The sequence below is a fragment of the Tiliqua scincoides genome, chromosome 12 (assembly GCF_035046505.1).
Source record: "Tiliqua scincoides isolate rTilSci1 chromosome 12, rTilSci1.hap2, whole genome shotgun sequence".
In the NCBI taxonomy this organism is placed as follows: domain Eukaryota; kingdom Metazoa; phylum Chordata; class Lepidosauria; order Squamata; family Scincidae; genus Tiliqua; species Tiliqua scincoides.
Window position 1 is genome coordinate 7,647,007 of NC_089832.1, and position 25,685 is coordinate 7,672,691.

The window sequence follows — 25,685 nt, forward strand, 5'->3', positions numbered from 1 at the left end:
GGCTGCAGTCCTAACCACACTTTCCTGAGAGTAAACCCCATTGAACAAAATAGAACTTTCTTCTGAGTAGACCTGCTTAGGCTTGTGACCTCAGTCATGTCTCAGGCACCTTCCAGACCAAAGAGCACCAAACACTGAAACCTTTCCTCAAAGGGGAGGTGCCCCAGCCCATTTTGGTTGCTGTCTTCTGCACATGCTCATGTGAAAGAGGAGAACGAGAGAGTGCAGGGATGAGGTCTGGTTGAACACATGCCAAGAGCCCACAGCCAACCTGGCTGGCTGCTGCCACTGCCCAGTAAGCAGCCCTGTGGTATAGTGGGGGTCAGAGCAGCAAGTACTATTTTAAAATTCCTGGGTGCCAGATCCCCACCACAGCTCCTGAACAGGTGACAAAAGAGAACTCTTCTGGGCAGATGAGGTCGAATGGAACTGGTGCATGTGCTCACATGCCTATAAAGGGTGACCAACAATGCTTGTGCCCAAATGACCCCCTAAGTTAGGACCAACCCGGAGAGAATCTCTGGTCATCCAGTGATCTTCATTAACGAAACAGAGACCAGGGATTTGGTCAAAGGTCAACATTGGTGGCTCAAGTGCAAGAACAGCATTGTAAAATAGAGGAGAGAATTTCCTAGGCTTCCCATTGAGTGTCATGTCTGGGAGAGGATTGGAACTGAGGTCTGCCAAGTTAAAATTCAGCCCCACCCACTGCACTGGTATTCTGGCCATAAGATGTGTGTGCGCATTGACTTCTTGGCCGCTTCTGAAAATGTGAGGTGCATCTTGAATGCAGTTCTGACTTTTTCTTTTCTCAATCAGATGCTCATTGTACCATCTCCTGCCTGGTTTTTGCTGTGTGTAAAACTCAGCAGTGCGCCAGCCATCTCCTTTGTTATGTGTCAATTAACCAAGCTGGATAAATACCGATTATGCATAATTTACCTGAGGAAAAAAAATCATTTTCTTTTCTTGTGAACGTAATGAGTGAAATTTGTTCTTGGGATGTAGAAAATGGTCTCCTTGAGTGCTCGGATTTTGATGCCATTCTTTGGATCCTCCCTTGCTTGAAAAGGATTGTTGGCCAACTCAACCAAAGGATGGGCTCTTGTTCTCTGCTTTGAGTGACAGAAATGCCATCTCGCTGTTGTGTCCTATTCTGTGGGCACACGAGTTGTTGTGGGTGGTTTTCTCAGATAGTAGGTTGTGCTGAACATATTAAAGTGTGTTGTTCTGTAGTGGCTTGAGGATTTATGACTTGATGATTTTGACAGCCTTCATCTGACTAATGACTGCCACATTCCACATTTTGTGTGGTAGGAATAAGGGGAGAGAAAAGAAAAGGCATCTGGACTTGTTCACTGATTTATTTTCTGAGGGTGAAGTCTCAAACTGATAAGAGTCTCTGGCTCAAGGTTGTTGAATTTGGTCCAAAGAATGCTGGGATCTATATTTGAACCAGGAGAAATCAACACGGTTCAACCAAGAGGTATTACGTCTCCACATCTTGGTTTGCCTAGTAGCATTGAAGGCTTCTGAGCATGCTTGGAAGTCTCCACTGCGTCTTTGGGAATGCAGCCAAAATCGTGAATTTTGGGGAAGGGCAGAGTCATTTCTCCCAGTGCTTCTCCCCCCCCCCCCTTAGATACTGATAACACTAGGAAAAGTCAAGAGGTGGCACTTATAGGTTTATATTTAGATAACCCCATCAGTGTATTATTGCATTTTATGTAGAGCACTGGTTCCCAATCTGTGGTCCATGGACCACAGGTGGTGCGTGAGACCCTGAGAAGTGGTCCAGGAAAAAAAACCAGCTTGATCACTTCTAGTGTCTCACTGAGCAAGCAATCTCCCTTGGACCACCAATGAGTGTGGAGAATGGACTTCCCACAGCCATAACCACTGAAGTGTCAGCTGTGGCTGCGGGCCGTCCGTTCTCAGTTCTCTCTGATAGTCTGTAGGGGAGCGTTGGGGGACAGATCACCAGAGCTGGCAGAGACCAGACCCCAGACACATGTGGTCCACAACGATGCCAATTTTTGCCCCATTGGTCTGTGGATTCCTAGAGGTTGAGAACCACTCATGTAGAGTGCAAACATGAGTCCCTGCCCCTAAGAGATTACAATCTAGATGTTTTCACAAGGGAGATGACAGAAGACGATGAGGAGGGTGGAGGCAGGGATAAATGGAGAATCATACATGATTGTTCCAATGACACATACTTAAACTTAGAACCCAATCCTATCCTTTCCCCCTCTTGTCACTGATGCATCTCTGTGTTAGTTGTTCCTTCAAGGAGTCTTGGGCTCCTTGTTTCTTCCTCCTTGTTCCTTCCTTGTTAGTTGTTCCTTCAAGGAGACAAGGAATAGTTGCTGACAGTGTCTACCTATTCTTGATCTGTTGCCCTCCTGCTTCAATGGCATCATGATTCAAGCATTCACTTCTCAAGTCAGGAAAACCTGCCGTCTTAATTTCTGCTCATCAGCAAAGAAACTATTAAGTCAGAGTCTATTTTGCAAACCAGTGCGCTTTAGCAGACTTCTGGAGCAGTTAGCTGTTCGAATGACATTAACTGATCTTTCCCTCTGGAACCGGCCCACTGCAATATATATTCCAGAATTGATCCATGGTTGCAATAGAGAACATTGTATCCAAGTATTCTTTTAATGGAAATAAGCCTAGAGTTGTATATTAGATCCTTAGTCCAGCAGGTGCCTGACATTGCCAATTGATTTTTCTTTTTCTTCCCCCCCCCTTATGCTATAAAATTCTTGTTTAACTGTTTGCTTATTATTTAGGGTATTGATCTAGCATATGGTGTACACTGCAGTCAGGGCACACGCACGGAAAAATTAATAATGCAATGGAGAGAGAAATCACCTGGTGTATACACAACGAGCTGGCAACATCTGGCCTGCCTGGCAATGTTCTCTGGGCCAGCGGCTCTTTTCTGCATTGAGGAACTTTTCAGCGTGGTGCTTTGGCCTGAATAAGTGAGAAGATGGGGTACTGGAAAGGGGGGAGGACTGTGTGGTTGGAGAAGGATCCAAGTCTATGTTTTGCTTTGACTTCTGAGCTGGAATGTTTGAATTTTGAGCTCTGCAAAGTAACAGCATAGAAAATAACAAGATAATAGCGCTGTGTAATGGGACCTTTGGATGATTGTGGCTTAGGTTTGAAGCCTAAATTGATGATGTCACTTCCAGCCATGACATCACTTCCAGGTTAATGGCATCACTCAGATGACATCACCTCAGATCATCGTGGAACCACACCGACAGAGGCTCCTGCAGCCACTTCCGGCCCAGTTCCTGATCATGTCTGAGGGATGCCCTTTTTTCCCAAAGGGGAAAAGGAGGTGGTGCAGAATTATGGTGACAATGACATCTCTACAATTATTTCTGGGTCGGGGGCAGCAACTGAGGGGGTGGCCCCTGTCAAGAAAACCGGCAAGACTGGCACTGCCTTTCTATCAGTCTAACGTACCTCACAGGGTTGTTGTGAGGACAGACTGGGAGGAGAGAACCATTAATGTTTCCCTGAGTTCCAAGGCCACCCTCTAACAGAGCCAGTCGACTCAGGTGGTGAATAATCATCGTGCGGGGGGGCATCTTGCGCTTGTTTGTCAGCTCTCCATGCTCCACTGCTGCTTGGTTCAGTGAATTAAGCACCCATCTGCCTCCACCATTTGGATTTGAAAGGAGGGACGTGGTGGGGAGATGCTGGAGCTCCCTTCAATCCTCTGCCTTGTTTTCTGTTCTGTCTGCCCTGTTCCAAGTCAAATCCAAACAACTGTTATTGTGCAGGTGGGGACACACACACTCATGTTGCTAAGTGAGGCAGCAGAAGGCCAAGTGGCTGCAATTGCACCACTGAGCCAGGCAGATGGATTTTGTGCTTTGCCAGAGGCACCAGGAAATCTTGAGCCACCCTTCTGCTGAGCTCCTTAAAAGAGAGGTGGGGGTATACAAGTCTTAAAAACAAAGCTCATGAGCATCTGGAGGAGCACCTGGAGGCTTTTTGGAAGACTTAATGAGGCTTGTGATGGTTGTGGGGGATGGTCACATGTGCCAAAACCAGCAGGCTCCAGCAATGGATTCTGGGAAATCAACCGGAAAGATCAACCGCAGAATTTGTCACACCTGCTTCCTGCCTCTGTCTTGGGCTTCAGCGTGTCCTTTGGCTGAAACCCTTTACCAGTTTTGCAGCATATTGACCTGGCCTTGCTTGTTGGTGAGGGCATAAATCCGTGGCCCATTTTCATCTGAGCATGTTGGGAGGGAGGGAAGCGTTCACAACTGGCTGGTTGTCCTCCTCCCTTTTTTTTTTTTTTTTTTTTTTTAAGACCTTGGGAATTAATGAGACCTGCTCGCCCGGCTGACAGCAGAAAGCTGTGCTTGACCGGAATGGAAAATGAGATCGAGCTGTTTGCTCCCTCCTCAGCTGTTTGGCTCTCCAAGCCGCGGCAAAAGCCCTGATCTGCTCACTTGCGCTGCCTACCTGAAATCTGGCAGCGTTCCTAATTGCGAGCTCTTCTAATTAATACCTGCTCTCCATAGTGTGCATTTAAGATCCACCGATAAAGTCAGGAATTTGTGTTAAAATAGACCAGGAAAAGAAAAATATTAATTAATAGCCCGGTGGTTCCTTTTCTTCTTTTACCTTTAATCTGCTCTAATCCTCCAACCTTCATTTTGGGCTTTCTGTAACACTCCTACAGACTGTCGTCCCAGGCAATGTTGGCAGAACTCAACATTTCTTTCTCCCTTTCACAGGCATTAGCCTTCCAAAATGCTGATCCCTGCATGTTTTAAAATTAGAAGGCTCATTGCTTTGTGGCAAAGCACAGGGGGAAGGTTCCTGGTATCTACAACAGTGTTGTAAAAGCTGATCAATTGGCAATGTCACGGATCAAACTAGGGGCCTTATGCATGCTGCTAGATCAGTGGTTCGCAAACGTTTTAGCACCAGGACCCACTTTTTTTGAATGACAATCTGTTGGGACCCACTGGAAGTGTTGTCATTAACCTGTAAATGATGTCAGGGCCAGACGTGACATCGTCAGGCAGGAAAAATTGACGTCCCTCCCCTTAAGAGAAAATCAAATAAATTAAGTAAATCAAAAGTTTACAATAAGTATAAGTTTAAACATTTATTTAAAATAAAGAAGAACCCTTGTAACTCTCCCAAGCAGTTGCTGATCTATTAAAAAAAAATTCCCCAAATATCCCAAGGACTGCAATCCTATCCGCACTTACTCAGGAGTAAGCCCCATTGACTATCATTGTTCAAAGCATATACAGAGTGGTCTGGTAGAAGTACAGATCTGTCACATTTCCCCACATGCAGCCATATTTGGTAGCATCAAGTCTAATATATTAAAAATAAAAAACCAGAAATGCACTCTGATCCCTAAACAGAGCAATTTCAAACATTGAGGAGACCCGTGATGGGGCTGTGGGCCTCCTGGACCCTCCTGAGGCCAGCACACACACCCCCCCCCAGGTAAGGGGGAAAGTCCCTGGGTTCCCATAGTGCCGCGATCCCCCTCGCCCCAGCCCGCCCTGCAACTGCTTACCTGTGGTCTCAAAGTCCAAGTAGGACTTTGGGAACTGCTGCTTTAGGAGAATTTGCTGCTACAGGAAGAGGGTTGTACTAGATATCATTAACATAAGAACATAAGAACATAAGAACAGCCCCACTGGATCAGGCCATAGGCCCATCTAGTCCAGCTTCCTGTATCTCACAGCGGCCCACCAAATGCCCCAGGGAGCACACCAGATAACAAGAGACCTCATCCTGGTGCTCTCCCCTACATCTGGCATTCTGACTTAACCCATTCCTAAAATCAGGAGGTTGCGCATACACATCATGGCTTATACCCCATAATGGATTTTTCCTCCAGAAACTCGTCCAATCCCCTTTTAAAGGCGTCTAGGCTAGACGCCAGCACCACATCCTGTGGCAAGGAGTTCCACAGACCGACCACGCGCTGAGTAAAGAAATATTTTCTTTTGTCTGTCCTAACCCGCCCAACACTCAATTTTAGTGGATGTCCCCTGGTTCTGGTGAGAGTGTAAAGAGCATCTCCCTATCCACTCTGTCCATCCCCTGCATAATTTTGTATGTCTCAATTGTGGGACATGATGACATTCAGTGCTGTGATTCTATACTGCACAGATTTTTAATAGCTCAATGACCTCTTTGCTCATTCTGTGGTTATTTTCAAAAACATTTTCCATGTTGTTATTGGGAGAAAAATTTAAAATTATAGGTTTGGACCCTTCTCCCCTCCCCCCTCCAGCTGGGAGGAGAGAAGCCCCCAACTACCTAGATGAGTGAACAGCACACAGATGTGTTTGGAAATGGATGAGGGATCCCTGAGTGTCTGAAATTGAGGGATGAGCTGGAAGGCAGAGAGGGTTTGATGAGCTTTTGTTCAGTTCTGGCAGGTTGCAGATGAAAGTACCAATTTCACGCATGAGTTTGCCCCAAAACTTCTGCCTAATTTTCAGTTTCACGGGCAGGCGGCAAGAAAAGGACAGCGTCCTGCCTCGCTGTGGTGTGGCATGAGTGTGGCCTTTGTGTGCAGAGCTCAGGAATGCAACAGCAAATGCACATTGTGAAGGAGGATGCCACTGTTTGAACCTGCTAACTGGAAAAAGAGGCACCCTTTGAATGGTGGTTGTTGTAAGCAGAGCCCCACTGAATCAGGCCAAAGGTCCATCTAGTCCAGCTACTTGTATCTCACACTGGCCCACTAGATGCCTCAGTACCTGCATCCTATTGCCACTTCCTTACAGCTGGTATTCTGAGGTAGCCTACTATTAAAACCAGGAGATTGCACATAGCCATCATGGCTTGTAACCTGTGATGGACTTTAACTCCATCAATCTGTCCAATCCCCTTTTAAAGGCATCTAGGCCAGACACTGTCACCACATCCTGAGTCAAGGAGTTCCACAGACTAATTGCCCGCTGGGTAAAGAAGTTCTCTTATAAAAAAAGAGGAGGAGAGCAACAGGTTCTATAATTCTCCCCCAAATTTAGATTCAACCTTTAGGAGTTGATTAGGGCAAAATCCTGAATTATGTTGTTCAGCATTTGTAAGGGTAACCTTTGTAAACAAAAACCAAGTCAATAGATAAGAGGTATTGAGGAATCTAAAAAAAACCCCACATTTTATCCTGTTGTTGTGTGTATTTTATTTTTCTCACTCTAAAAGATTAAGCTTAAGTGAATAAAAAAAGAAAGCATTTCTAAGGAGCAGTAATGATTGAGATGAGCCTGCTGAGGCCCGAGTTTCTTTTAAAGAATAATTATATAGCTGTTGTCTCCATCGTGATTTACCGGAGCTGTTGATTTAGCGACCCATTTATGCATTTCCCAGGCTGTCTATGACATACTTCCACTGGAGATGAAATGATTTAAAGCTGGATTTCTTTATTCATGAACAGCACGGAGGCAGGGAAAGAATGGCTCCGCAATGGAAATAACCCACATCAAGTCCATGGGAATAATTCTGTGGAGAGTGGGATGATTACCGAGCTCAAATGCAGCAAAGGTTTCTCTGTTTTCAGAATAGCTGTGGACATATATCTTTGGAACCTAACTGGATTTCCTGATGTGCTTAGCATCCTCCTTGAACTTGGGGGGTGGGGTAGGGGGGACTGATTTGCAGGCATTCATTCCCGCCAACATCAGAACTGGTTCCTTAAGCAAGCCAGATGTAACCCCTCCAGCAATCTCTGTCTTCTATTTATATAATATATTATAAAACCACTGCTGGTAAGATCTCTGCATATATGGGATGGTAGATGTTGTCTAAATCATTGCCAGCTCTGAAGAGGATTATTTGTGTATGGTCCTGAAATGATAGGAAGCTGTGCAGCAATTCTAATTAATAGGAATTAATATGTCATGAAGCTGTTTTGTACAGTGTTGGTTAGTACTACATTGACTGGTCACAGCTCTGCAGGGTTTCTGCTGGGGGTCTTTTTCAGCACTGCCTGGAGAGGCCAGTGGTCAATATTGGGGCTGTTGTCCACCCAAAGGATGCAGAGTACCCTCTCCCAGATTGTGATCCATCAGCGATGGGTTGATATTCAGGCTGACTCTGGGAATTAGCTTTAACGGATGGCATCGGTGGCTGTTAAAATTGTCTGTGCTCTGAAGTCTCAAGGAGGACAGAGTTTCTCTACTTGTCTGTCTGTACATGTCCTTTGGTACTAAGGAAAGTTGGCATGGTAGTTGTGCTCTTGCAGGATATCTGCAAGAGGGATCTGAAGGCCTTAGGAATGGACTTCAACAGATGGGAAACCTTGGCTTTTGAGCATCCTGCTTGGAGGCAGGCTGTGCAGCATGGCCTCTCCCAGTTTGAAGAGACACTTGCCCAACAGACTGAGGCAAAGAAGGGAGGCCCACAGCCAGGGAGACAGACAAGGGACAGACTACATTTGCTCTCAGTGTGGAAGGGATTGTCAATCCCGAATCGGTCTTTTCAGCCACACTAGACGCTGTTCCAGAAACACCATTCAGAGCGCGATACCAGAGTCTTCTGAGACTGAAGGATGCCAACACACCAGTTGTGCTCTGTGTTTGTTCATAGTCGCTGAATGCCACAAAGGATGCAACAGAAAGTTCTCCCTCTGTTGTCCCACCATGCAAATGCTCTTTGCGTGGTACAGCTGCTGCAGCTGACCACAATCTACTACCTGCATCAAAGCCATAAACGGTGGTGAACATATAGAGGAGCTTTAAAAAGAGATGGTCTGAAGACCATCTACTCTGCACTTTTTTACATGAGTGACATCTGCTCTTCAAGGTCTTGGAATGGGGTCTTTTTTGTTTCTTAAAGACTGTCCATGTGGATCTGCCAAAATTTGGAGATCATGGTCTCCCAGTATAATTCTATGCATGTCTGCTTAGAAAGAAGTCCCATTGGGTTCAGTGGGACTTACTCCCAGGTAAATGTGTCTAGAATTGCAGCCTAACTGCCCAAGCTTTAGATGGGAGGCTGATTGGGGTTGCCAGGTGAGAAGATTCCTCAAACCTCAGATTCAAGAGGACAGGCCTAGTGATGTTCCAAGATGGGGGTCTGGCAAGGTCACAATTGCCAACTCTTGGCTGGTCAAAAATACAGCCTCAATGTCTCCTTCAAGGCTAAGTGGAGGGGTGGGGGGTGGCATGCCAATGCGTGCTTGGTTTAGAATGGAATAGGGAAAGGAGATGTGATGGATTTGAGATTGGGCTGCTCATTCACAGGACCAAAGGTGGTGCCCAGAACCTGTCAGTTAGAAAACCTGCCCAACCTAGTGATGACCATGGAAAGGAATTCTCGGTGGTGACTCCCCATATGTGGGGTTCTCTCTCCCCAGGATAGCCTGCCTGGTGCTAAGCCATTCTGGGCCATTCTGAAGGATGGGATGCTAAATTTTGTAAAGAAATGGAACCTGGGCGCTTGTGTAGGAAAAGTGTGACCCTTATGACTGAACTGTGGCTGTCCCCAGAGAGTGATGAGTGAGAAGAGTAAGGATTATGCTTCTTTGCCCTCTTTTTTGTCTTTCCCGCACTGCTGTTTTGCCTGGAAGGTAGTGCATAGTGTGTGTGTGTGTGTGTGTGTGTGTGTGTGTGTGTGTGTGTGTGTGTGTGTGTGTGTTACAATGTTGAAAAATCTTATATGTTTATTTCTTTCTGGCATATAGAGTTGGAGTCGTGGATTTAATGCTTGTGTCAGACCTCAGGGAAGAAAAAAACATTCCTGGCTTCTGTTCTGTCTTATTTCTGGCTGCTGATTTTTTTTATTTTATTTTACATCCAATGTGGTCTTTATTCTGTTTGTGAGCTTGACAGAGATCTGCCTGTTCCTCAAATCACCCACTCCCCATTTGAATATGTGTGCATCCAATTTGGTTTAGTACCCATTTGTGATGTGTACTTAAGAATAAAACCCCTTTTTTCAATGGCTTTATATTTTTGCAGTTGAATTTCCTGGAGGTCGTAAGAGCTTCCCACCAGTCCCAAAGCAGCAGCTCTTTTAAGAAGTTACCTCTGTTGCTGTGTCAAGGAGCTACTGTGGGGAATCTCTCTCTCTCTCCCCCCCCCCCCCTTAAATTCCTTACCCAGGCTTTAAGAATCTAAATATTATGATTTGTGGAAGTACTGAATGCTTTAAGAATGGTACTTGGGAACGCAATATCATGTATTTACTGCAGAGGTTGTAGCCTCTGTCTCATGCAATTATGCCTCCATGTATCTTGTGCAGTAAAATATATCATTACTAGGAAATGGTTGGTTTCTAAACACACCAATGAAGATTGTGGCTCTAAAATGTTCTTTCAGATAGCATAGATCATCAAAAATGAATTTGCAGAAGAGCATATTCATGTATGAGTTGATAAATTCCATTCATCAGGCTTGGAGTAAGAGGTGTTTAAGTGGGTACCTTTTTAATGGTACTGTAGGGATTCCGGGGGAACAAGTTTATGGGTCATTCTGTTCTTTTCTTGCTCTCTTAAAGCAAGAAGCTATTATCTTCACCCAATAACCAAGCGAGTCGCATCATCACTGCCACATTGCTGTGTATTTTCAATGCATTGTTAAGACACCTTCTTGGCCCTTCTCTGGTTTGTAACCATTTTGTTCTTCTGTTTCTTAGTCTGTTCGCAGTTTTCCAGGGGAGTCTATGCCATCTTTGGATTCTATGACCAGATGTCAATGAACACTCTCACCTCGTTCTGTGGGGCCCTGCACACCTCCTTCATCACCCCCAGTTTCCCAACAGATGCCGATGTGCAGTTTGTCATTCAAATGCGGCCAGCCCTGAAGGGAGCCATCTTGAGCCTTCTGACTTATTACAACTGGGAAAAGTTTGTTTACCTGTATGACACAGAAAGAGGTAAGGATAACCCTTTTCAGCTTGTTTCCTCTTTCCTAAATGCAACATAGAGTGTGTTTGCTTTCATCTAGGATTGTTTAACAGTCTCTAGAGGGGGTCAGCAGCTGACACCCCTCCCACGCTAAACCTGGCCTGGGTGTTGCTGTTTGGCCCATCCAATTGTGTCAGCACAGCAAAGGAGGGATGTGGAATGAATGAACAACGGCTGTTGCAATGAAGCTTGGCAATCCGCCATCTCAGAGAATGAGGGTTGGTACCCCAACCCTTGGCTCCCTTTTCAAAGTGGTTTCCTGAGAGGTGGAGGGGGAAGCTCGGTGCGGACCATGACCAGGAACTAAAATGAAGATATGGCATTTTGCATGGCCACCAAGTTAGAGTGATGAGGTAAAACAATAGCTTTTTTTTTTTTTTAAGCAATGCCCACTATCTTGGGCATTACCACTTGTCCCTCATGTAATGTGAAACAAGTTGTTGCAAACCACAGATGAAGTGATGAAGGGCCCAATTCAGACCCGTATGCACCGGCTTGCTGTTCGCGTGCACTGCCCCCTTACCGGGGCCCAGCACTGGAGCTAGCCTAGCGTGAGCCCATGCTGGGCCAGCTCAGGCTCTGGGCCCACGTTCCACCTCCCAGCACTCGCCCAGACCACTGGGCCACGGAGAGGTTAATGGGGACATGGGAGGAGGCAGGGGAAGGCATTCTGATGTGGGGGAACATAAGAACATAGGAACGTAAGAACAGCCCCACTGGATCAGGCCATAGGCCCATCTAGTCCAGCTTCCTGTATCTCACAGTGGCCCACCAAATGCCCCAGGGAGCACACCAGATAACAAGAGACCTGCAAGGCCTCCTGGGAATTGTAGTTAAGAACATAAGAACAGCCCTGCTGGATCAGGCCATAGGCCCATCTAGTCCAGCTTCCAGTATCTCACAGCGGCCCACCAAATGCCCCAGGGAGCACACCAGAGAACAAGAGACCTGCAAGGCTTCCTGGGAATTGTAGTTAAGAACATAAGAACAGCCCTGCTGGATCAGGCCAGAGGCCCATCTAGTCCAGCTTCCTGTATCTCACAGCGGCCCACCAAATGCCCCAGGGAGCACACCAGAGAACAAGAGACCTGCAAGGCTTCCTGGGAATTGTAGTTAAGAACATAAGAACAGCCCTGCTGGATCAGGCCAGAGGCCCATCTAGTCCAGCTTCCTGGATCTCACAGCAGCCCACCAAATGCTCCAGGGAGCACACCAGATAACAAGAGACCTGCAAAGCTTCCTGGGAATTGTAGTTAAGAACATAAGAACAGCCCCACTGGATCAGGCCATAGGCCCATCTAGTCCAGCTTCCTGTATCTCACAGCGGCCCACCTAATGCCCCAGGGAGCACACCAGATAACAAGAGACCTCATCCTGGTGCCCTCCCTTGCATCTGGCCTTCTGACATAGCCCATTTCTAAAATCAGGAGGTTGCGCATACACATCACGGCTTGTACCCCGTAATGGATTTTTCCTCCAATACCTTGTCCAATCCCCTTTTAAAGGTGTCCAGGCCAGATGCCATCACTAGGAAGGGTGTGCAGAGGGTGGAGAGGAAACATGGTAGGGGGAGGGAGCAGGGAGGGGAGGAAGTGGGACCAGTAAAGCTCAGCACCACTGAATCCTGAGTCCCACGTCAGGCTGCGTGGCCCAACACAGAACTCTTTGATTCTGCACCAGCTCCAGAGCTGCTGTAGAATTGAGTAGCCCCATTGTGGGGCTACTTACCTTACTCGGGGGAAAGGGAGGAAAGTTCCCTTCTCTTGAGGGGGCAGCGGCAGCTGCCTGGGAACATTGGATGTCCATCTGGACCATACTACCTCAGACAGCAGGCAGGGGGCTTCAGGTATAACGCCCTGCTTGTAGACATCTAGCATATCAGGGAGAACAATTTGCACAGTCTGTGCATCAATGTGTGTTTCTAATGCCACGCAGAAGCTCACTTTCTACTTTTGCCTATTTTTTTTTACCTTGTTTAGAGGTTTGTAATGGGCCCTGATCAAAACCAGTAACCCTTCGGGAGAGGGAGAGTGCGTGGCAGTCCACCAGGACGCAGTTCTTGTGTTCTTTTGAAGATCCGAGCCAGTGGGAGTTGCAGAATGAGCTTGCTACCTTCTGAGAAATTTCACCTCAGTTTCATCTCCTCCGGAGTAGTAATTGCATTTGACAGCGTGCGTTTGCCAATTTTAGAGGCCTGTCTAATCTATTGTGATGGGTCTTCAAATGAGGGAGCATCTCAGGAGTTTCCCCAGTAATAGTGGTAAATGACTGCTTGCCTTGGATAGAGAAATAACAGACTGCGCATATGTCGGTGCCAAGGAATCGTTGAAGATTTGGAGGGGGGCGAGAGAACCACCTGGAACTGTCACACTTTTTAATAATTTGTACCATTGATTCTCAGCTGCTTTGGGGCAGATACACTACTGGCAGAGAACACGGAGCCAGTTTGTGAGATACATTATCATTTAAATACCTCTTCTCTCTCTCTTTCAATGTTATTAGCTTGCTTGGTGCTGTTTGAATGGAACAATTGGTGAGGCGGTGGGGACTGTTAAGCGAATTCTTCCTGGCTGGAATTTGTTTCCGAGCATTTTTGTTACAATAATTTACTTGGTGCAAGGCGTTGGGGGGGAGAGGGGGGACAAACACCTCAAGAATTAAAACTCTGCAATGGCTGTTGAAGTACTGTTTAACCTATGACAAATGCCCTACCTAATGACATGAAACTAGCTGTGGTTCTTTGTGTTGAATCCTGAGTTGGGGGGGGCGGGAGCAGTCATCAAGACCTCCTCAAGGTCAGGGAATATTTGTTTCCAAGCCTTGGGGCTGCATTGCACCTGTATTGTACTGGAAATTTGGATAGAATTGGGCCTTCAGAATCAAAGCCCCAGATCAAAAGCTCAACTAGTCATCTTTTTCCTTATAGTGGTTGACTACATGTCTCCAGGAAGCTCGCAAGCAGGTCGTGGAGATAGCAGCCCTTTCCCTGCAGTTGATCCTTTGCAGCTGGTGCATCAGTGACATTACTGCTCCTAAACATGGAGGTTCTATTTTAGCTATCATGGCTAATAGCCATTGATGAACGCTCTTCCACTAAGAATTTATCTAATCCCTTTTAAAGCAATCAAAGCCAGTAGCCACTACTCTACTCTTGCTGTGCTCTACTATACACTGTGTGAAGAAGTCTTTGGTTTGGGAGGGAGAACGAGAACTGGAGGAGTATTGGGGAGAGAGAGAGAGAGAGCACTCCAGGAAACTGAGAAGGCAAAGCTGATGCCAAAGTTATCTTGCAGTTGGACAGAGCCTGGAGAATATTAACTGACAAAGCCAGTGGTTTGTTTCAGGGAGTGGTGAAAACAGGGCTTCTAAAGGGGTGAGCCAAGGGTATGGAATCCACCCCTCCCACCCAGGAGTGGTGACATCACCAGCAGGAGCACTCAGTTGCTACTTTTGAAACTTTTCCCCAAGGACTTTAGAATAGCAGTCGCCAAACTCACAACCACTGTGTAACGAAAATGCAGTCCCTGTTCGGACCTCATCTTACTGTTCCACCCAATCATTGTGTGCATTCCGACTAGATTGGGGGACAGGGACACTCTGGGCGGTCATATCTGTTGCCTGGTATCCCAGAAGGCTGCACAGTAGGACATCTGGGCAAACGTGACTACCCAGAGCATCCGTATTCCGATCTAGTTGGAATACACACGGCAACCCGGCTGAATGGTAAGATCCACTTACCTGGCAGACTGGTTTGTCCAAACCCCAGATCCGGCCCCCAGGCTGGTGTTTGGACTACCCTGGTCTAGAAGAAGCATCAGGCTCAGTAAGAGGCAAACTAAGAAATTTGCCTGGGGCAATATTTTTGGGCTTGGATATAATCTTTAGGCATGTAGTTCATGGTACATTAAGGCTAAACTCCAAGGCATTTTAGCAGCTGAACGAAGTGGGACTTGTTCCTGCCTAAACATACATAGGCTAGCACACTAAAGTACTATATATTCAGGGCTTTTAAAATCCCATTTTCCGCTTTGTATATATTTGTTTTAAAAGAATTGCAGTGTCATCCAAAAAGCTGGGAAGAAATGAGCTTTTAACAGCCTGCAATCCTTTGCAAAATGTACTTGGGAGCACGCTCTATTGAACATACTGCGAGTGACTTCTGAGTAAACATGTTTAGGACTGCATGTTAAATGTGAAGCAGAATAAGTTTCAAAGTTGAAATTAGTGGCAGGAGAAGAGTCTGAAGACTTGTTGTTAGGTAGTCTTTGCGGGCTGTGGCTATTAAGGGGTCATGATGCGCTCCTGGATTTGAAAACTTACCAGAAAATTCACTTGTAGCACTCAGTGTGGGTATATATAGACACAGAGAGCATAGCAAGGAAGGGAGTGACAGCTACATTGCAGTCAACCATGATTGCTTCCTACTTCTCTGCTGGCTGTAACACAGTGGAACTGCCATGGTAGGAAATCTATTAATTAGATGCAGAGAACAGCCCCATTGAGAGACGTGTTTAAAAGCAATATCCAAATGAACAGTTTCTTTCATAGTCCTTTCAGGACTGCTCTGTTGATGTTTATCCTAAGCAGAGATGGAGACCTTCGCACGGCTCCCATAATTCCTTCTCATCTGAGAAAAAGAAACTCAATTTGCTAACATGGTGTCCTAAAGAGTGATGCCATTCAAGAGGGTTTCACCACAAGGGAGGCAAAGAGATGCTGGACTGTATGTTTGCGAAATCTACCACGGGTCCCATTGACTCGGAGACGTTCTGCTTCGCCCTGTCACTGAGCTACAACCTCTCCCTGATGAGCACCGATACAATAATGCAAGTTATGACTGTGACAGTAGCTTGTGTTTGTGTGTGTCTGTATGGGTGTGTGGAGTCCTAAGAACATAAGATACCTCACTGGATCAGGTCAAGGACCCGTCTAGTCCAGCTCCCAAGATGGCACAGTAGCCTACCAGATGTCTCAGGGAGCACACAAGACCACAAGAGAGCTGCATTCTGTTGCCACTCCCTTGCACCTGGTAACCCACTTCTACAACCAGGAGGTTGCACAGAACCATCCTGGCTTGTTACCTATGATGGACTTTTCCTCCTTCTATCTGCCCAATCCCATTTTAAAGCCATCTAGGTGAGATGCCATCGTCACACCCTGTGGCAAGGAGTTCCACAGATTAATTACATGCTGGGTAAAGAAATATTTTTTTTTGTCTGCTCTAACTCTCCCAGCATTCCATTTTAGTGGATGTTCCCTAGTTCTGAGAGGGAAAAGAACATCCCTCTATCCACTCTATGCATCCACTGCATAATTTAGCTCCATAATCTAGCTCTGTAAATTGCAAAAAGAGGCTATGAAAAAAATACCTTTGAGAAACGTTGCTGCTTTTTGAAACCACCTCAAATGCTTTACATGCGCTCATCAACAGCCATCAAGAAAGCAAATAGCGTTCCAGGGAGTGAGTTGAGAAGCGCTGGGTGCCAATACTACAAAGGGAAGGAACTACCAAGAACTGTCTCTCTATGACCACCGGAGAGTCGCAGGCATGCTGTGCTTTCATTTTAATACATTCCATTTAAATATTAATCAGGCCATAAATATGCATGTTCAAGTTACTCTTGCAGAATAGGAGATAGCATGTTTAATTTTCATAGTGCGTGTATATATGTAAATAATTTAAACAAAGGATAATTTTGTTTGCTGTGGATTTTGGCACACATACAGGGGCCCATCCTAACAACCAATTCTCACACGTCTGAGATGCTGTCATGTGTTTTCTGTATCTCCCATTTAAGATGGTTTGGTATGGCCCTGTATGAAACACCTTTGATTTAGCCACCCACTCCCTGGGGGCTACATCGGTTCATACAACATCCAAGTTCTGTGACTAATTCATGTCCAGATTTGTTCCTAAGAACATCACAAGCCAGTATTTCTTCCCTTTTGTGGGAATACTTAATGGCCACCTCAGTTCCTTCCAATACAATGGATCTAGCACAAAGGTGTCCAAACTTTTCAGCCAGAGGGCCACATATCTCTCTGACACTGTGTTGGGGGCCAGGAAAAAAAAAGAATCAATTTACATTTCAAATTTGAATACATTTACATAAATGAATATATTAGAGATGGAACTTACATGAATGAATGAAGGTCTCGCAATAGCTCAAGGCCTATAAAAGGCCATGCACAAAGCAAGACCAGCCTTTCCTTCACTGCCACTGCTGCATCACAGACATGAAACAACAAGCAGTAGAGGGAACCCCCATCCCACAGCAAGAAGTTGAACAGTTGTCCTCACACTGAGAGCAGTTGTGCCAGCCAGAGCAGGCTGCAGCAAGTTTCTGGAGGGCCAGAGTCTCACTGGAGACTGAGTTCTCCCTGTGGGCCGGATTGGGAGTCCCTGCGGGCCGCAAGTGGCCCCCAGGCCAGGGTTTGGGCACCCCTGATCTAGCACACCAAAAGTTTTCTAAGAGTGACAAAGCTGATCAGAGAGCTGGAGAACAAACCCTATAAGAAAAGGTTAAGGGAACTTTGTATGTTCAACCTAGAGAAGAGAAGACTGAGAGGAGATATGATAGCGCATTTCAAATACCAGAAGGGCTGTCAAGGGAGAAATTTGCCCTCAGCTGCCTCTGATAGAACTAGGTCCAGCAAGTACAAACTGCAAGAGAAGAGATTCAGACTGGACATCAGGAAGAAATTCTTGATGGTCAGGGCAGTTCAGCAGTGGAACGGATTGAACTCTCATACTCCCCATACTGGATTGGACTCCCCATACTGGAGATCTTCAAGCACAAGCTCAACAGGTACCTGTTGGGGATGCTCTAGGAGGATTTCCTGCTACCTGCAGGGGGTTGGACTAGATGACCTTTTGGGTCCCTTCCAACTCTATGAGTCTATGAGTCAACTCAGCCCTCCCCTTCACAATCAATACAATAGAGCAACTCTGTGCCTGATCTCAGGTATGGATTGTCCGTGCTGGATATCAGCAGGATACAGTCTCCTTAAAACCACAAATTTTGTACTCTAGATCAGGGATGTCCAAACTTTTTGGCAGGAGGGCCACATCATCTCTCTGACACTGTGCGGGGGGCCAGGAAAAAAAAGAATTAATTTACATTTCAATTTTGAGTAAATTTACATAAATGAATATATTAGAGATGGAACTTATATGAATGAATGAAGGTCTTGCAATAGCTCAAGGCCTATAAAAGGCCTTGCACAAAGCAAGGCTGGCCTTTCTTTTGCTGCAGCTCCTGCATCACAATTGTGAAATGGCAAGAAGTGGAGGGAGACCTCATCCCACACCTCACACGAGAGATTAATCAATCACCCTCATGCCGAGAGCACTCTCATTGGGCAAGCATGGGTTCCAGCAAGTCTCTGGAGGGCCAGAGTCTCATTGGAGACTGGGGGCTGCCCGCGGGCCAGACTGGGAGTCCCCGAGGGCCGCAAGTGGCCCCCGGGCCGGGGTTTGGGCACCCCTGCTCTAGATTAAAACATAAGAATGGTCTGACCAGACCGGATCCAAAATCTGACAACTGTAGCACTCTTGGCTCCAACACTGTCAGCCGGATAGTCCCTGGAGAGCTCACAAGCAGAGCAAGATGGAGGCAGCCACCTCCTGTTTGTTCACCTCTGAACCTGGATGTTCTCGGGAGTCTTCCAGAATATAGAGGGTCAGTTATTGACTCTGATTTCTATAGCTAATTGCCACTGCAAGAACTAAGCATAATTTGGTGCTGAGGGTTGGAATTATTGTAGGATAATTGCACAGCAGGTGGGTGAGTGGATGGGTCTTGAAACGAGCAAGAGAGTGGGAAGGTGACCCCATTGGGTGGGAAGGAGTGGATTGTTCTCATCAGAAATCATCCCTTGGCACCAGTTTGTGCATACTTTTGCACAGGGGCAGGCTACTTGCGCAAGGCTGTTTGTGAGCAACCATGCCTTCTCTCAGCAGACGAATAACCGATGCCAGGGAAAGGCAAGCCTAGGAGTAGGTGTAGAAGAGAGGGCTCTCCAAATTGGAAAAAGCTGGGGCACATTACTCAAGCATTGCTGCCTGGTCTATTCAGCTTCCTTGTTCAAATGAGCGTTTAGCGCCTTCGCCTGTGCAAATGGCATATTTCAAGGTCTTCCTGCGCTTGTCATTCATCACCTCTATAAAAGAGTCTGAGGTCCCCATGAAACCGTTTGGAGTCTCTTCTGTTCTTCTCCCATTAAAAAAATAACAGTGTGGAGATGAATTCCTGGGACTGCTGTGTATAAACATCTCTGCAGCTGCTTCCTTCATATATCAAGGCGGAGGGGAACAGATAAAACTGCAGGTGCTTCATTTAGTATTGCCAAGCATAAGACTTAGTACTGTAAAGATGGAATGGGCTGAGGCTGATTAATTCCACCATTCTTTCTATTATTTAGATGCCTAAAGCAATATATTGTATCAAATGATGGGATCTGAAACTCGCGTCTGGCATTAATCATGGCAGGGGTCCCCACTGGCTGCAGTCGAGCGACTTATGTAGTTAAACTTAAGAGAAGGATTTAGCTTCACTAGAATATTTGGTGAGTTTATAAAATCAATAGGATTTCCCTGACAAAGAATGCTGAAGTCCAGCTAGACCAGCCAGACCAGCCACTGGTGATCCACTGGTGTGCCACAGGAATTTGGGGGATGGTCACTTATTACTAGGGCCAATGGTACTTTGTGCCTCATCAGTGTGCCATGAGATGAAAAAGGTTGAAAATCACTGGTCTGGACCAACAGGCCTTTTCCACTGGTGCCCAATAGAATGTTCCTGATTCATGAAACTGATGGCTATTTCATGCTGTTGTTTCAGAGCATTTGGTGTTCAGTATACAGGTTTTGTGTATGCATGGAGAACAACCATGTTGACAAATAGCCATTGATGATGGCCAAGGCAGCACCAAGTGTCAGCCAGGTTGAACACTGACTGATGGACCATCCATCAATCCATCAATCCTCCAGTGCCAATTAGCTACTTGGTTGCCACCATCTGCTGATGGGGAGGTTGGAAAGACCAGCCCCCATCAATATGGAAAAACTTGGAGGGCAGTGCAGGCCATTGCCCCAGAGTTTTGTGCAAACCTGATACCATCACTGATAATGCATGCAACCTCTGTATCCACGGTTCCACTTATCCATGGTTCTCAAATCTCCCCACCCCCGTCACCCCACCCCCGTCTAAAGCATTTGGAAATGCTTTGCCAAAGACAGTTTTCACTTTGGAAATAAGCGGAAGTGGGAAGCAATCAGCGAGAACCTAGACCAGCTATTTTCAATCACTGTACCGCAGCACCTCAGGGTGCTATGAATGATCCACAGGTGTGCCACAGGAGTTTAAAGGACGATTATTTATTAGTAGGGCCATTGGGGGAGTGTGAGCCCCCCACCAGCAGCATGGTGTCCCTTGTCAATTGTCCAAAAGTTAATCGACAATTTTAGCCTGGACAATTTTAGCATCTTGTCAATGTGCCATGAAATGAAAAAGGTTGATAACTGCTGACCTAGACTCGTACTTCTAGAGGATACTACAGGAGAGATTGTGAGAAAACTAACAGGAAGTCCTCTGATGTCCACTTCCTGTTAGCATTGTCACAACTGCCTTGTCTTTTACCTTTCTGTACCAGTATGAGTCTTGGTTCTTATAGTTTGCTTTGTGTTCCAAAGCAAAATGAAGAAAAAAGTCACCATTTGCAAAGAGAGGTGAGTCATAATCATGACAGGTTGGGGGATTTGAGTAGGACTCGTGGCTATCTGCGGTTTCAGGTATCCATGTTAGTAGCAGGAACGCCCTGCAGAGGACACCTGTAGCTAATGTCTCCTTGGGCTGCGTAAGCGCCTTTGTGATAGATAGATAGATAGATAGATAGATAGATAGATAGATAGATAGATAGATAGATAGATAGATTGATTGATTGATTGATTGATTGATTGATTGATTGATTGATTGATTGATTGATTGATTGATTGATTGATTTGCTGATTGGAATTCACACAATGGAATCAATGGCTTTCTTTTACCTGTTTAATTATCCATATCTTCTGGGGAAGCATTAATTCCCTTAGTGGAGCATAATGATGACTCAGATGTTTCCTATGCAAAAGCAGTGCAAACATGACAAACCTCACTCATCTAGAGGATGAAATGATCTCGTTCTGAATTAATTTTAAAGCAATTTGTAAAGCGTTTGCCTCTTACAAAGATGGATTTCGTTTTGCATTCCAATGAGATGCTTAAAACCTTATGCTCATTTTCCCCTCCCCATGTATTCTTCTCTCCAGGAACTTGTGGTTTAATAAGCTTTGCAAATATGTCCTTTAGTAGGAAGACTTGTATTCTCGAGGAAATTCTCCCATTTCCTGGATTTGAAAAGGAGGACAGTGAGAGTGTGGTGGTCGCCACTGACCTATCTTCCACACTTCCTCTTCCGAGCTGCTCTCCTGTTTCCAGTCCCTGGAGCAGGAAGGGAGTGGCAGAGGCTGGTCCATCAGGTAAGGAGGGGAGCGTCATCTGCACTCAAGATGAACGGCACTTATCTGACTTGGAATATGGTGAGGTCTTAGGTTTTCCCTCTGCTTTGTGTATAAATGGGCTTGGTGTGATCTTAATTGAAAGTTAAGGGAAGGGAAGTTCCGTTAACTTCCAAAGGAAGTTTTAGGAACTCTTCTGACTTGTTGTCAGGGAACGTGCCCTCAACAGAGTTGAATTTCAGCTGCAGCTCAACAGAGAAAGAAGATAGTTTGTTACAGAGAATGCAATACAGTGTCTGTCTTGTTGATGCTTTTGGCAAGGGGTCATGGGGAACTGTGGAAAGAGTCTCAATTGTTGTCGCCCGGGGACTTACCCCGCGACGAGAAGGACCTGGGAGGAGGCGGCAGGCAGCAGGGAAGCCCTGCACCCATGGGCTGGTGGAGTCACGGGGTGACCAGCAGGGCAACCCGAGGGGTGGAGGAGCAAGAGCCCACAAGCCCAGCCAGCCCCCTCACCGTGGGCAGAGGCGGAACGTTCGCCCAAAGGGAGGGGAGCCGGCCGCGGAAGCAGGTGCCCGGCCGTGCCACTCCCTCACTATGCGGCAGGCGCGGGTGGCTGGATAGCCAGATGGCCCAAGGTGTCAGGCCTGACCGAATCCCAGAAGGGGAGGAGCCAGGTGTTGACGCGGCAGGGCTCATAAGGAGCCCGACCGCTGAAGTGGAGGGTGGCTCCTCCCGAGGGAGACAAGGGAGGAGCAAGGGAGGACAAGGGACTCCTCCCGAGACAAGGGAGGGGGGAGAGTGGGGACAAGAACCACAGCAGCCTGCCCCCTGATGGCCATTGGGGGAAGCTGCCTGGCAGGGAGCATCTCAGGCCAGCCCCCCCCCCCCACTCAGGAGACGGGGAAAACCTGGGCACCCACCTCTGCCGGGTACAGTGCCAATAGAGGGATAGGCAGGGCAACCTATCCCTTAACTACCTTCTGGGACACCAAGAAGGCATCCCAACTGACCCCCCTGGGGGGGTGGAATTGCAAGAGGTCACCCCCCCTTTCCCAGTAACCTCGCCATCGGGGACCAGACCGCAACTTTGACAAAGGGGGCCAACCCAGAGAGCAGTAGCCTGTCGGCACTGGACCAATAGCTGAGCACCCTCAACCTCAACAGGGTAAGGACCAGACCCCGGCAGCACAGGCATAGTTCATGCTAGTTCCCCCATAGAGACTTGTGAAAGGAACAAAGTCTCTGCTTTTAGTTTGATAAAGACTTTATTAAGAACTTGTTATTAAGGACTTGTACAAGTGGGACTCTGTGCTGTAACGGTTCCCAATGAATGTAAAGACATTGACCCAATTAAACCGGGTGTGCAAACCACTTTTCGCAGCTCCTCATCTTCATTGCCACCCTCTTCGGGCTTGTGTCTCTGGTACCGCTGCCTCAGATCTCCGCCCCCAGGCCCCGCCCCGGGGATGGACTTCACAGTTGGACATTGGAGTTGAGCAAGTATTCAGTCCTGCTTGAACGTTCTACACTCTGGGCCACATGTTTGTCTCCCTGGAGCTGAGAAGTGTGACTTAGGGCACAGTCCTAACCAACTTTCCAGCACTGACCTAACCGCAATGCAGCCCCCAAGGTAAGGTAACAAACATGCCCTTACCTTGAAGAGGCATCTTTGTCTGCCTCCCCACTGCAGGATGCAGCGCATGCCACATTGACACAGCTATGTCAGTGCTGGAAAGTTGGATAGGATTGAGCCCTTAGTTGTAAGGGAAGCCTTCTTCACAATGATAGATAAAAATGGTTTTATTTCCATGTGTAGCTCACGATATACTTCAGAATAGCTTCCAGGCATCAGGCCCAAAGTTGAGCCCTGACCTTGAAAACACAGCTATAACTTTGAGCCCTGTGTGAGCTGATTAGAATACCTGCATTAACTATTCAACGACCATGAAATCAAAGGAGAACGTTCGTAGCTGGTGGTGGTTGTTATTGATAATATTTATATACCGCTTTTCAACAAAAAGTTCACAAAGCAGTTTATAGAGAAAATCAAATCGCTAATAGCTCCCTGTTCCAAAGGGCCTCACAATCTAAAAAGATGCAGAAGAACACCAACAGGCATCCACTAGAAAAGACACTGCTGGGGGTAAAGAGGGCCAGTTACTCTCCCCCTGCTAAATAAAAAAGGAGCACCCACTTGCAAAAGTTCCTCTTACCCAGTTATATTACATAGGTTATATTACACGTTATATTACAAAGCTGCATTATCCAGGGTCAGATCCTGGAGATGCCAGGGATTGAGCCTGTGACCTTCACATGCATGTGAAAGCATGTGCTTTTACTACTGAATTATGGCCTTCACTTCCAGTTGCAAATGAATCATTGATCAGGGCTGGCCTATTCATGAGGCCAATTGAATCAATCACCTCAGGCAGCAGATTGGTGGAGGGTGCCCATCTCTGTTTGCCCGTCTGCCTCTGCTACTTCTCTTTCTCTATCTGCTCCCTAGTTTGGAAAAGGAAGAGGGTGGCAGGGAGGAAGAGAAAATGTGGAGGGGAGGGGAGTGCTGAGCAAGAGTATTGGAGAGTGGTAGGAGCAGATAATCTATTGGGGGAGGGGGAAGCACATGGCATGCCACATCAGACGTTTTGGACCAGCCCTGCCATTGGTACGAACTCCATATGCTATGACATAACTTCAGCAATTACAATGGATTCCTTTCAGATATTCAAATATGAGTCCTCCAGCCGTGTCTGTGCTTTGGGGTTGTGGACCCAAAGCCTTCAAAACTCGGCACAAGAAAATGCTCTGAGGACAAGGGCAGATCCAGTGTTTGTGTTGCGGTGGGGGGGGGGGCATGAGCACTACGTTAACTCCAGAGCCCAAGTCAACCAGGTAGACCTTTGGCCTCCATGGCTGAGGTCTGCTGGGTGGGTAGACCAGGGCTCCCACCTAGACTTGGAGTTCAGCTCTACCAGCCTCCGTGGCCATGGTTTGCTGAGTGGGTAAACCTGGGCACTTGCTCAAACTTGGAGCCCAGATCTACCAGCCTCTGTGGTTGAGGTTTGCTAGGCAGGTAGATTTGGGCTCCCGCCTTGACTTGGCACCCTGATCTACCTGCCAGGTAGACCTGAGCTCCCAACTGTGCAAGTAAACCACTGATATCCATCCCAGTGAGTGTCCTTCCTGCTGCTGCAACAGTTGGAGGCGGGATCAGGCACCCATGGCCTCCCCCTTAGACCTGATTTACCTTCCCCCCCCCGATTTACCTGCCAGGTAGACATGGGCTCCCAGCCGTGCTTGGGCTGCTCTCCATCCCAGCAGGTGTCCTTCCCACTGGTGCAAGAGTTTTGGGGGGGGGGGTGGCAGATACCCATAGCCTCCTCTTTGGATCCGCCCCGCTTGAGGAGTGGCCAAGGGAATATGTATAGCCAAGGGGAGACCATTGCAAGCTTCTGTCTGGAAACAGAATGTTGTACAGGAGCCCAAATAGTAACTAATGAAAACATAAACTCCAGCTCTGCTTTTCATAGCCCCAGAGGGAGCATATTGTATTAGAGCCATAAATTTGAAGTTTAGCGACCAGGATTGCAGCTGCAGCTTGCTGTGGTGTGAGGATAAAAGAGAGATTCTCGTGGGAAGGTTAAAAGAGTCCAAGAACCAGTTGTTAAGGCTCCTGAAGGACTCCGGTGATGGAGTGTCACAAAATCTTTAGCGTGTCTTTGGCCTTCGAGATAATTCTGTCAATGCCATGCAAGGCATTGATTGTATCACTACTGCTGCAGTTCATGTCCTATCTGCAGGACTGTTACAGGGGCTTGAGATGTGTTCATTGAGTGTGTCTAATTCAGTTTTTAACAAAACAGGTAGCTCTACCTACAGGCTGACACCTTCGCTTTCTTGCCTCCTTCCTTCCCTTGCTTTTGAGATGGAATTTGGAGGAGCCATGGCTAACACCTTGATGTTTTTGGTTGCTCAATGTGGTATAGCCCTGGGCTGAATTCTGTTCCCTGAAAGAAATCATCTTCCGCTCCCCAGGGCATTCCCATTCACCCCTCTCCAAAGTGGGCTTCCAGTAGCTACTCGAGTCTTCTAAATTGCTCAATTCTTTATAAAATTCTGGATTCTCTTGGGTCTCACTTGGATTGCTAGGAGGAGAAATGCACCTTCAAAATTTAAATTCAAAAAGTGAAGTCAGATCATGGTCAAGGTGGGGCCTGGTGACGTCTCATGGCCAGGGGTGGCGTCACCTGGAGCTGCCTC

The 25,685-nt window shown here is 46.9% G+C and overlaps 1 protein-coding gene across 2 annotated transcripts in view; it reads left to right on the forward strand.

Annotated features, from left to right (window-relative positions):
* The window catches only part of GRIA3 (glutamate ionotropic receptor AMPA type subunit 3), a 189,087-nt gene that overhangs the window by 42,120 nt on the left and 121,282 nt on the right, over nt 1–25,685 (forward strand). For both annotated transcript variants that reach the window (XM_066640006.1, XM_066640005.1), the window contains exon 3: nt 10,654–10,893. In XM_066640006.1, the coding sequence (XP_066496103.1) occupies nt 10,654–10,893 (240 nt within the window). The remainder of the gene's footprint in view (nt 1–10,653; nt 10,894–25,685) is intronic.